This window comes from Chinchilla lanigera, unplaced genomic scaffold (genome assembly GCF_000276665.1).
Source record: "Chinchilla lanigera isolate Chin_1 unplaced genomic scaffold, ChiLan1.0 scaffold00002, whole genome shotgun sequence".
Taxonomy (NCBI): Eukaryota; Metazoa; Chordata; class Mammalia; order Rodentia; family Chinchillidae; genus Chinchilla; species Chinchilla lanigera.
In genome coordinates this window covers 17,107,556-17,121,309 of record NW_004955403.1, presented here as the reverse complement: position 1 = coordinate 17,121,309, position 13,754 = coordinate 17,107,556, and the positions used below count along the sequence as shown (strand labels likewise).

The window sequence follows — 13,754 nt, the reverse complement described above, 5'->3', positions numbered from 1 at the left end:
TGAAGTTGAAAACTCATAATCTGAACCACGATGAACTCAGGGACTGTGTGTGGTGTGTGTACTGCCATGGAAGGGTATGTACAACTCCTAGGTATGTATGCGCATATGCAGTCGACAAGACACGTATCCAAGAGTAGTCATGGGAACATTTGTAAATCTGAGGTTCACTGAGTAACATACTGTGCACTCACACAGTACGTAACTATTCAGCAACGGGAGTAAACGAATAATAAAGACAACAGTAAGGCCACATCTCAAACATGACCAAGGAAGTAAGTCAGATTTAAAGGAATTCATAATGTACAGTCTCAATATTAAAACACATGAAACTAATCTGCGAAATTACAAATGGTAATGGCAGCCACTGTGAGGATGGAGGGGGGTGCTAACTTGGAGAGGCAAAAAGGAGAATTTCTAGGACACTGATAATTCTTTTTTGTTTGTTTGTTTGTTTTCCGGTACCGGGAATCAAACTCACGACCTTGCGCTTGCCAGGCATGCACTATGCTGCTGAGCTAAATCCCCAGCCCCGGACACTGGTAATTCTTGATTTGGGTGCTACCTATATGGATGCGTTCTTTATGAAAATCTATACAGCTTATGAGGTATGCACTGAATGTGTGAAACATGTCAGTTACTAATACACAGATTCACTATTCAAAGTAAAAAACCAAATTTCTTTGAAATATCAACGACAGGACAGTTCATATAAACTCGAATACAAACATTATGAAGTTTAGTCATCACTCAGATAAAAACTTGCTAATGAAATATCATCACTTCTATGAAGACGATTCCAAAGTATAACTTCAACACTGCAAATGTTATACACTGGACTCCAAGAGTGATAGATGATCTCCTACATTACTAATTGTGGCTTTGAAACAACTGAACTCTGAAGATAAAGAAGCAATCAAATGATTTTCTCGCTTTATCATCACCAGTGATATACAGTACTTGTTAGAAAAGAGCAAGAAAAACACAGATGTTTCAATACCTGAGGCAGAGCTATGGCTGCTGCTGGACGAGGAGTCGCTGTCTTCACTGGACGAATCTGAGCTGCTCTCACTGCTGTCAGAGTCAGAGTCGGAGGACTCAGACTCCGAAGAGGACGTGGAAGACGAAGAGCGCAGGGAAGATTTACTTTGCTCCACATCTGGTTTCTGTGCCACGATAATTTTTGGAGTATTTTTGAGATGCTCACGCAATTCATCCCTAATTAAAAATATACTCGTTAAATTATGCCTCGAAAGCTCCTGTGACATAATTTTGTAATTTGAAAATAAAATTCTGAAAATAATCCTTACGTTAAACCTCCAAGACCTATAGAGGTAAAGAAGTTGATAGCAAACCGAGTGTTTCTGGGATTATCTCGGGGTAATAATCCTTCAAAGAATGGCTGTAGGGTTCTAAAATAGGAAAACAATGAATCAAAAAAACAGATAAGGATAAATATACAAAATCCTTATACATATACTTTTAGGTTTCTTATACATTAAACGAGCAAGTAAAATACAACCAAGTTTACGTGTTTGTTTACATGTTTTTTGACATGTGTTTTCGGTGCCACACTGAATGATGACCCAAGGCTGGGGATTTAGCTCAGTGGCATAGTGCCTGTCTGAATGATGACCCAATAGAATCAAGGCAAAGTGTTTCACAGAAAAGAAAAAAATGTTAAGAATAAACGCTGAACATTTGCTAGATAGACCAAGAAGAAGAAGGGAACCAACAGCCATGGAAACAGTGGTCAGGAGGCCTGGAAGAGCCAGACGCGCTCAGCAAGCTCAGCCATATCGGTGTGGCTAGAGTGCAGCTCGCTGAAGAGGGGGACAGGAGCCTAATACAACGAGGTGAAATTACATAAACAAGCACAAAAGAAGTAGCGGTTGCCCAGGGACAACGTGCAGAAGCAAGTGGGGACCTGTGGTGAACTTCGACACTCCAGGGGTAGGCTGAGGAAGAGACGCAGACTAAGAAGAGGAAGGGGAGGAGAGTGAGGACCCACGGTGAGCAAGGACGTGGTCAGCGGCTGAAATGAGGCCCGGAAGTGAAGGGGCCTGAGAACTGAGAGAGACTACTAGGTCTGGCAGGTGGTCAGGGAGAGACTGGATGGAGAGGTATCAGGACCGCGAGTGGAAAAGGCAATCCAAACGGCAATGAGCAAAACATAACAAAACAAATGGCAATGAGCAATCTGAATACATAGGAAATAAAGCTGAGACAGAGAATATATAACAGTCCTGGAATAAGACTCTAGGCTACATGCAATAATTCAAACAGCTATGTGACTAATACTTATCTGTATATATACGTATATAATTATCCACTGATAATATTCATTCTTAGGCTCAAATAAAATAAAATAAATAAAATATTCATTCATAGGCTTAAAACTAGGGCAAAAATAAAACTGTAACTACTCATCCCCGGGAATTCCAGTGGGCATGCAGGAATAATTTTGGATGTTTTAACTTAGAGGTATTAACTCTGAGTTCTCACCACCTGTACCAAAGCCAGCACTGAAACACTGCATGTCGCGCTAAGCCTTGTAACATGAGACTCAGAGTAAACTAACGCATGGAGAAGAGCTTGGGGGGCTTCACTCTTGTTTTATACAAGGTGGTCTTAGGGCTGTGAAAGGGGGGGAATCCCCCACAAGACCGAAATACGTTCAGTGATGAACTTACTCATCCTTTAATCTTGCATTCAGTTTTGGAAGACCCATGTATTCACACAGTTCCTGGAAGAATATTTTGACAAAAATTCTACTAGAAGATGTGGTAGTTTCTTCACTCAGTTTTATACATTCAAGAACCTGAAAATTAAAGCAAAAAAGACATTTTTATTTTGGTTATTAAAAGAGGACAAAGTGGCCAATGAGTTTGTAAGAAATTATGATTTATTTTCATCTTCAACCAGAATTTTCTATGAATATTTTTCCTTATGCCCACATATATTAGCAGAGTTTAAACTACTTATTAATACTAATTTTCAAATATTAAGAACCTAAAGAAATAGATTTCATTTGCTTTCTTGAGAAATGTGTGGGTTTTTTTTGTACCAGGAATCGAACTCAGGACCTTGCGCTTGCCAGGTAGGCACTGTGTTGCTGCGCTATATATCCCTGACCCGAAATATGGTTTTTATAACGGGGAAGATACTCTGCTTTGAGTCTACAATGCTGAAGCAAGATTACTAGCTCCTAAATTTCACTTATGTACATGTGCTAAAAGTGTGCTATTTTGTTCAGGGACAAACACCACTTATAGCTTTAAGGTATAATTTCATGTAGCACATATACTATAGAATAAAAATAAAAGAAAAAATGACGGCTATTCTGAATACGAAGATTATAGCTTAAAAATCTCCAAGAGATTAAAATGTATTTTAAGGGAATCAAAAATAAAAGTAACTTCCAGTTTTTATGAATCTCACATGTTATAGGAGTCCATTTGTTAATCAACTGTTTAAAACTTAATTTTATTTCTCAAACAGGGGAAATAAGGAAGTAGAAAGTATTACAGAGAGGCTGCTGAGTTAGTTTACAAATGTCCATGACTGTCGAAGCCTTAGTACTTCATGAACGAGAGTGTCCAACGTGTATAAGATGAAGGATGTTACTTCATGCTACCGTCACTCAGGGTACTCTGCAGTGCTTCTCTCTACTCCTCGGTATAATTCCTGCTTCCTCTTTTGAAAAAACATTCCTTTAGCAACACTGCTTTCCGTATAACCCACCATTTTATATCTGTATTATTGTCACAGATATATTTTTCCTCTTTGCTTAAATGGTAATCTCTCAAAGCAAGGGCTACGTTTCATTCTCATCAGCCAAAACCTCTCCTGTAACTGGGCACATGGCCAGTGGCTAAATAATGGTGGTGGGATAAACAGTAACTGTGCAACAAATACCAGGTGTATAAATATTTTTCAAATTCCAGTCTAGTGCACATTTTCCAATCAAAAACACCTTTCCTTGTTCTGTGACTGCACAATCTCATTGCTTACTCAAGGTCAAGGTTTGTCTAAAAGAATACATCCTGCTGGGCAATGATTTCTCTTGAGTGCTAATAAGAGCAGCTATGGAAAGTTACTCTCTAAGGAGACAGAGACAGTAATTCAGGCATGTATGTGCCACCAAAATGGGGGAACACATGTCTCTACTTTGTGCTATGAGGGGTGCGCACATGTGTACGTACACCCAAAAAATGAAAGCACATTTTCCCTGAAAATACTCCTAGTCACTACTACTAAAAAGCATTGTGAGCTGGGTGTGGTGGTGCACACCTGCAATCCCATCACTTGGGAGGCTAAGGCAGGAGGATCACTGTGAATTCAAGGCCAGCCTGAACTATATAGCGAGACCCTGAAACAAACAAACAAACAAAAAAGCAACAGGATTGTGATTTGGACTGTACATAATCCAGAATAACATTTCTTATATGTACTTGTATATTATTTAGTAACTTAGTTATTTGATCCTATGTTACAAAACTTCAAAAGTAGCAACTATGAAAGTGTCCTACATATTTCATTTTTGTGCACATTCCCTAGTAGAATAGGTATGGCCAAGTCATAGCTGACACATTTTTGAGAGTAACAGGAGAATAGGAAGGAAGTATAAATACTGATCCAACTACTTACACTCCATGGAAGCGAATCAGTGTATAGGAGGTGAGCAAACATCTTGGCAACGTTCCTCAACTTGTTTGTTTCTAGGCGATGGATGGTATCATACTGTTCTTTGAATATACTTTCAAAAGATTCCATGTATTCTTTCTTCAGCATGCAAAATCGCTAATAAATAAAAAACTGAATGTCAATACCAGTAAAAACTGAATGCCACTACAATTTTTGAGCATATTAAGCTTCTTTAATGAGTCACAAAAAGCATTTTGGATAACTTCAAAAAATATGTATCACAACATCTTTCTGTGCTATATGATGTTCAAAAAAGAAGTTATATATACATGGTTCCTACTTCCCTGGATTTATAGGCTATGACAAAATTATACACGTACTTGATCCTAGATACACCAATTATGTAATATGACATATATACTTCTACCCTGTGTGTAGAATCTGAATTTAAAAATACTCTAGATAATGCTTTACTTGTACTGCCTGAACATTTTCCAGACTTTGGTAACTGTTTTGAGATTTTGAAGAGCAGTATTGATTTCTACTGAGAAACTGTTAAAGTAGATAGAATTTCAGTGTCGGGGAATGATATACAAAGTTAAGGCACTGCAAAACTGAAGTGGGAAAGAAGGAAGCTAAATAAAGTGGGAAATCTGAGGGAGAGCTTCCTTTTAACAAAGATAGATCAGATCAGACCACAAATCAGAATCATTAGTTCACTATATTCATGTTAAGAATTTCCTTAGAACTTCTATTAACTTTGACGTGAACTCACCCCAGCCAATAAGCCAAAAAATTTCTCATATGTCCTTTGTTGTGCACAGCAATCAAGTATCATATTGCAGAGTTCTTTCTATTTGAAAAAAAAAAAAATATTAATCATTCAAAGCAGAATAAATCTATATTATATGATAATTTACCCATGATAGTGACTGCATGCATTTTTGTAAGTTTAAAATATTTTGAAAAGCCAGGCATGGTAGCGCATGGCTGTAATCCAGGCACTAGAGAGGCTGAAGCAGGAGGATTGCTGTGAGTTCAAGGCCAGCCTGGATTACACAGTGAGCTCAAGGCCAACTTGGACTACAAACCAAGACTATCTCTCAAACTGTCCCCCAAAAAATATTTTGAAAATTTATGAATTTATAAAAAAAGTTCATAATTTTTATTGTCTTTAGTTTGGCTTTTCTATCTATACCCATTCATGCTATTTTAAAATTCTAATTAATCTCATTATAAGCCACGTGCAAAAAAACTAGTATACGAAACATGTATCAAGGAGATACTGTATCCTAAAAAAATTTTATGTAGAATTCTTTTAAATACAGACTGACCAACACAATATGTAAAAATTCCATAGTACACCCCAGTTATTTTTTCATCTTTATATTTTAATTTTTTCTAAAAAAAGTGGTATACGTTTGTGACACATAATAGTTTCAATCATTTTGGGGACTTGATACATACCGCATCTTAAGCATTTTATATTTTTCATAACAATTTTGACATTTGCATTGCTAATGAGAGAAATGCAACCTAAGTTAAACAAACAAACAAACAAAAACACACTTCTATAAACAATTTATGTCAGGGACTCCAGAGTGAAATCTCAGGACAAGAGTTAGGATGGAAACCCCCAAGAAGCACTGAACAAATACTCTGGAATAACACAGTTCAACAGAGCTTCTAATTTGTATTACTTACAATTATATAAAATTAAAATTTTACTTCCTTAGTTACATATTTCCAATATTAAAAAGCCACATGTGACTAGGCACTACTCCAGCAGACTGCAGACTTTATACATTTCCATCACTACAGAAAGTCCTAATACTGCTGCCCTAGAAGCTGGTGGTATGCCTGGAAACAACCTACTCAAAGCCTTCACTTGCAAACATAGGAGCAATTTCAGAAGCCATTATATTGCTAGATTTTAAAAAACATCAGTGGCAGGTTAACTCAATTAAATAAAATGCTCATAAATGCACAAGTTCTGAAAAAGTATACTTTGTCAAAATTTTGTATGGTACTGAAAATTCTAAAGGAGGGCTTTTAAATTCAGCCATTTTATATGAACTTGATACATTAAAGTTCACTTTCATTTTTTCCTACCAGTGTTGTGTTTTATAATAATATAGCAGTTAATCAGGTTTTAAACAATAAAACATGGTAATATGCCGTGAGCCTTGCTAATTGTCAGCACTACTTGCAAAACAAATTACTTTCTTCCCTAGGCTAAAAGCAATTATAAGAGTTACTCCCTATGGCTTAGAATAATTAAATATTTTAACATTTCAATTAAATATTATAGCAATTTTAGGAGTCTTTTGAGTACATGAAAATAGATGCACTAAGACACTTCCAAATGTTATCAAAATATATTGAGGTTAGTTCTAGAACAACTACCCTCTGGATTAATATTAATAAAATTTATAATGACTTAATTATATTCCTCAAATTAATGTAAGAAGACCACACAGTAATTTCAATGTCCATTGTAATTTTAAAGGTTAATTCACTAATATATTTCCTTTCAAGGATGACATGTCAATTACAGCCAGAGTATATAAATAAATACATATTAATATACCACTGAATAAACTTTGTAAAAGAAAAAAATGTATTTTTTTAAATTTGAAAGGGCTACATTTTTCTCAAAATTCCACACTGTGACATTTCAAGAGTGAATCTACAGCGTGTAACAAAGACTGGCAATTTTTTTCCATAAAAGGGCCAGATAAGCTGAGCGTCGTGGGATATGCCTGAATCCCAGCACTCTGACAGGCTGAGGCAGGAGGATCTAAAGTTTGAGCCCAACCTGGACAATTTTGTGACTTACACAACCCTACCTCAAAAAAATCTCAAAAAAAGAAGGGTAGTAAACATGACAGGGCTACAATTTCTGTCAAAATTTATTCTGCTGTTGTGGTGTGAAAACAGCCACAGGGGTGAGGGAAAAGATCAATGAATGAGCATGGCTTTATTCCACTAAAACGTTATTTCTAAAAACAGCCGTGGCGGGGCTGGCCAGTCTGCCAATGCCTACAGCAGATCATATGTAAAGCCTTCAACAAAGAAAGCAAATAGGCTATGAGACCAACACAGTCACTCCGGTCTCTATGCTGAGTTTGTTGCATATAAAACAAACTGTGAAAAACACAGACACCTAAACCTTGGTCCAGGTTTCAAGGACCCAACATCTACAAGGGTACCGAGTAACACACACAAGAAGACATCTGGGGAAAACAACAACGAGAAAAGGTAATCTGTTCAGTGTGTCTGTAATCCTTGGTTTAGGACTGCGACGCTCTGAATAGAGAAGAACACCAAGTTATAAGACAATAAATCCATGGACTAAGAGAAGGCCCTATGCACTTCATCGACCAGTAAGTCCCAGATACCTTGCAAAACATCTGACACACAGTATATGCTGAATACATTTTTGTCAAATGAACTAATGCATGAAAATATAACGCAGATGCTTCTACAGTCAATTAAAGCAATGCAATACCATGTGCTGCAACCTGTATGATTTCTATCACAGAATGCTTTTAGTAGGTGAAAACAATGAACCAGGTTATCCATGAAATAAACTTCCTACTGAATTTAAGGCACAATATGAGCTACAGGTAACCAATCAGAAACTCTACATAAAGGGCAGTGCTTCAGAGACTGTATTCTTCCAATGTACTGTTCCACGGACAATTCAGTTCACTGGAGTGAACGGCACATGTGAAACCACTCTCCCCGGAGCTCCTGGGCTTTGAGTTACTTTCAAATTGTAGATAATCTACATTTAATATTTAACAATGAGTCACTGTTTCGCTTCATGAACCTTAACTACCAACTGCCTTAAACATTTTTACAACCAATATATACTCTATAATCAATATATATAAGAAAAAAGTATTAACATACTGTTTGACTTTCGGGAAATTCCATTTTCAGCAATTTGTGAGCACATTCTTCAAAGTCTAAACTATGGAGATAAGATGGTCATAACAGGTTAACAGCTTGCACCAACACACTGTTTTACATACAATATTACTTTACTATTATTTAGAATAAGCTCTTTTAACTGTAATTGCACATTATTTTTATCATACATAAAATAAACACAGCTCTTAACTCTGTAAAGAATGAAGTACTAACACAGCACAACATGGATGAACCCTGTAGAAGAAGCCAGACATAAGGGCTACATAAACAATTCTATTTATATAAAATGTTCTGAATAGGTAAGTCTAGACACAGGAAGATTAAAGAACGAGGGTGTATTTGTAATTGGTACAGGATACTTTAGTTGTTTCTGTATATGTGTGTGTGGGGGGGGTATTGGGGGGCTGAATGCAAGGCCTTCTCAGAGCTACATTCCCAGCCTTTTTTGACAGGGTTTTGCTAAAGATTTAGTTTTAGAGTAATAAAAATATTCTGAATAGTTACACAACATTGTGAATGTCCTAAATCCAGTTGTCTACTTGAAAGGAGAATTTTATGTTAGCAAAGAAAGGACCGATCTGCATTATTTCATTATTCTCTCAAGCCAATCAACCTCTACTAGTAAACAGTTAGATAAAAGGGTTTTTGCTGTACACACGATCTTCACTTTAAGGTGAAGTAATAATAGAACACATAGTGTATAAATAAGCTTTTTCCATTTATGCAGTCATACTAAGCTTATCAACTGTTCTTCAGCTCCACATTGGCCACTAAAATATAGCAGTGGTAAATTCTTAAGCATTAGTAATACCTTTTCCTTCGAATACTGGAGCACAGTAACTATAACATGAAGAATTTATTAAATGTTCTGGTTTGATAATTCAGTATTAGAGGACAAATCTAAGTATTCTAAGGAATCAGGTCCCAGATCTCAAGTAATACTTTGCAGTGCTCCATGTTTTCACGAAAGCTAGCTGTTCTGTTCTGCATTTACTGTTAAATAAATCTAAGGAAGATACCACATATCAATACCTATATTCAAAAGCGTACGTAAAACAGCAGTAGGATGTTTAACAAAAAGATAAATAAAAGCTTTAAAATTGTAACACTTTATCCATAAATATTTACATCCAGCTAGAATTTTGAAGACATGTATTTCTACTCATCAGTCACAAATCCACACCTAAATTAGTAACAATAATTGGAGGTAAAAACATCCATTTGATGCAGTGCTGATTGAACTTCATAAATAACTAGCATTTCAGGAAGACTTCAATTGATTCAATCTTCTCATTTTATATAGGACAGGCGAAGATGCAGAAGTTTTGTGAGACCTACTCCCAGAAACACGGTCCCAAAAGCAACACCTGAACACAAGTATGCTTATGCTTTCTCACCCAGTGAAAAGACTTTAATATTTAACATGACAAGCAATTTCTTTTTTTTTTTTTTGGTTTTTCTCCGGTACCGGGAACCGAACTCACGACCTTGCGCTTGCCAGGCAGGCGCTTTGCCGCTGAGCTAAATCCCCAGCCCCTGCAATTTCTTGAAATGCATATCATGCGTTTAGAGACACGAGGGAAAAATTCTAATTAAGAAAAGAGCAAATATAAGTCAAATTTTTCATGCTTACATTAAAATCTCAGCATGGGAGAATAAATGTTCTACTGTACTGGACCTCCATCTGCTTTTACTAGATACTGCAAACTTTTTACATTTTTCTACACTACTAAGTATTTCCACTTCTCCCTGATCCAGTTTTGGAAGAGCTCAAAGTTGCTCCAGAGCCCAGCATGGCATCAAGCCCTTAATCACCACTTTTATACGTTGTCTTAGTTTACACCCAAACAGAACGTATAAAAAATAAGTATAAAACAGTAAATAATCACAGTAACTTGTAAGGAAAAAACATGTTTTTATATAACATTCATATGGACGAATTTAAGTATCTTCAATGTACCACGTGTCTACAGGAATGGAGAAGCTGAATGTGAATTTGATTCCAGAAAAAGGGTGACATATCTGCAGCTTTTATACATGTAGAATGCTCAGGTCCTCATTCAAGATCAGCAGTATGAAATCATATACTGAAATATGATTATGAATATAGTTTTGCAGTTTATTTATCTCTCAGCTATTCTATTTACTTACTAGATTTCATTTCATTTCATTCTATTTACTTACTAGATTTCATAAGTATAACCAGACAAAAACGCAGGACAGTACTAGACAATGGAAAAAGAAAACTAAAATAAAAAAAACTTACAGGAAAGAGATTTATAATAGTTTAAATTACAAAGAACACTTAACATTGACAGACTCAATACAACGATACCAAAAATTTAGAAAGATGTGAATTTTTCTTTAGTTTACTTAAAAAAAAGGAGAATACTCAGTAAAAACCCTGAAATTTCTGCAAAAAAGTCATATATGCGATAAAGTACAGGTGCAGCAGCATACGCCTCAGGAGACCACCAAGGCAGGAGGCTCAAGTTTGAGGCTAGCCTAGGTAACTCAGTGAGTCTGTCTAAAAACAAAACAAAAATAGGCAGGCATGGTGGTGCATGCCTGTAATCACAGCACTTGGGAGGCTGAGGCAGGAGGATCTCAGTGAGTTCAAGGGCATAGTGACTACATAATGAATTCAAAGCTAGCATGAGCTACACAGTGAGACACTGTTTCAAACACAAAACAAAACAAAATACAGGCTGTGGATGTACCTCAGTGGCAGAGTACTTGCTAACTTTTTTGGGGGGGAGGGGTTTTATAATGAGGATTGAGCTTAGGGCCTTCACACTAAAGTCCCAGCTATTTTTATATTTTCAATTTTCAGGAAGAATCTCACTAAGTTGTCTAGGCTGGAATAGCACAGTTCTCTATCAGACCATCTGCCCAAATTTATAACATATCACCATTAACCTAATTTTCAATGGTAGCAGAAAGTGAACATTTGGACTGTTTATCTTAGACAATGATTGTCTCCATTTTTTACACTGAACAATTCTGTATATAATTCTCTATCAATATTTCTTTGGGAAATATAAAAATGAAAGAGTCAAATGTCATGGATAATAAGCCCCTGACACACATTTCAAAAAGTTGTTCCATAAAGGATTTAACTAAAAAAAGCTAACAATATTTGCCACCAATAATATTTGTACCTCACAAATCAAGACTGAATAACATTGCCTTAAAAAAACTAAGCCACCTCAGCTAAATTAATAACCAATAACAGGACCTCTTTGCACAGATACTTGACTACTAACATTTTTATCATGTTTTTCTTCATCATTATACAAATCTCCCATCCAAGTCCTTTAACAAGCGCAGCGCCAAAGTGAGCATGCAGCCACGCCCTTTAAGCACTTGTCTACTGAACTCTTCTGTGCTTCTTCTCTAATATATGAAGTTTTAAGAATAGCAACCTTTGTCATATGTCATTCTTCTTTTTCAACTAGACATTTAGGGGCCGGAACCCAACGAATACTAATATATAAGGTGGGTGGTAGGTACTGCAACTAGGATGGATACCACCACAAAGGGCTTTCATTTTTTGAATCTTTTTTTGTGATTCAGAGATTACAATTAAGGTTAACTTAACAGAAAAGGCTTTCTTGTAAATAATTATTGAAAGCGCTCTACTGTGACTTCTCCAAATTAATGTTAATAGCAACATTAGAATAGTAAATCTGCTTCTCAAACGTGTATTACTGTTGGGTTTTTCTAAAAGGACAAACAAATGACAGGTCAAACTCTATTTAAGCATATATACCTATAATAAAATGTATCATCTTCTATATTAAGGTTATATGAAAAAAAATTTAAGTTTTATTTTCATGTGAAAGGAGAAGAAATAGGTAAGGATAAACCAAAACAACTCTAACCAATGTTCTACTATATAATGTCCTCTATTTGAAGATGAATCTAAAGCCAAAAAGTTTCAGACAGAATGAAAACAAGATGACTCCTACTTATGAATCATTATTGCTATGACATCACACTAATGGAAAAATACAGAACGTAGCTCCAAAACAAACCTAAGAAAATACTCCCCAGTGTAAAATGTAAACATGTGTGCAGTAAATCAATAGGTTGATATGCACACAAAATGGGCAAACATAACCACGCAACACTCTCATTTGCTGAGCTTCAAAACCAGACTTCAAAGAAAATAGATGTTGTTTTCATACCGTCATAGTAATTCTTACTTGATACTACATCAAAGGGTCTTTGAAACCTTCCCATGTCTAATTTCTATTCCATTTACATTCATTCCCCCTGCACAGTAAATCAACATCCCAAAGTCATCATAATAGTGCTTCTCTGTTAGTTTTTAATACAGAGTTATTTTCAGGGTGTTGTTAGTATTCAGTATAAGAAATGACAGATTAAAAAACAAAAACCATCATTTAACTATGTAATACAACTACACCCCCAAATAAGTAGAGATAATTCACTCTTTAAGAGTCAAGTGTGGACCTAAGAATTTTGACACAGAATGGTAGAGAGGTAAGTAAACAAAGAAGGTTGAAATGCTGTCTAAAATCTGTTAGCGGATTTTAAATTGCACCCTTGATTACCTTATCCTTTGCTTACCAAGCAAACAAACACACACAACTAAGCTCTGGTGTCTCACCTTGACTGAATAGCGAGGTATATGGTACGACGAAATGAGACTAGGTTAATTTCTGTTTTGTCATGAATTGTTACTTTTTGTCCTGAAAAAAAAAAAAAAAAATTAATTACAGAACTAAAAAACAAACATGAAGAAATGAAATATATCTCTGCATATTTTCCGTACATTTACTTAGAGTCTCTCAGCTTTAATAACAGAAACACTCCTTTATACTATGTAAATTAGTATTTACAGAATTAAAGATAACTTCAAGTCTTTTGCCATATCATTTGATTAGCTCAAAATCTAGAACCTAGCCAAGAAAACTAGTTTTCTTTGTGTACAACCTGCTCATTTAAATACTATATAAAGCCGGGCATAGTGGCACATGCCTGTAATCCCAGCACTCTGGAGGCTGAGGCAGGAGGATCACTGCAAGTTCAAGGCCAGCCTGGGCTACAAAGTGAGTTCAAGGCCAGCCTAACTTGAACAGTGAAATTCTGTCTTAAAAAGAAAAAAAGAAAAGTTTATAAAAGGCTGTAGTAATACTTTTGTT

At 35.9% G+C, this 13,754-nt stretch overlaps 1 protein-coding gene across 2 annotated transcripts in view; it reads right to left on the bottom strand.

Moving 5' to 3' along the window:
* Positions 1 to 13,754, bottom strand: part of Cwc22 (CWC22 spliceosome-associated protein) — a 55,331-nt gene that overhangs the window by 4,609 nt on the left and 36,968 nt on the right. For both annotated transcript variants that reach the window (XM_005373357.2, XM_013512563.1), the window contains exons 13-19: positions 13,220 to 13,301; positions 8,563 to 8,623; positions 5,420 to 5,497; positions 4,648 to 4,800; positions 2,691 to 2,818; positions 1,308 to 1,409; positions 998 to 1,215 (exon numbers count right to left, since the gene is read on the bottom strand). In XM_005373357.2, coding sequence (XP_005373414.1) covers positions 998 to 1,215; positions 1,308 to 1,409; positions 2,691 to 2,818; positions 4,648 to 4,800; positions 5,420 to 5,497; positions 8,563 to 8,623; positions 13,220 to 13,301 — 822 coding nt within the window. The remainder of the gene's footprint in view (positions 1 to 997; positions 1,216 to 1,307; positions 1,410 to 2,690; positions 2,819 to 4,647; positions 4,801 to 5,419; positions 5,498 to 8,562; positions 8,624 to 13,219; positions 13,302 to 13,754) is intronic.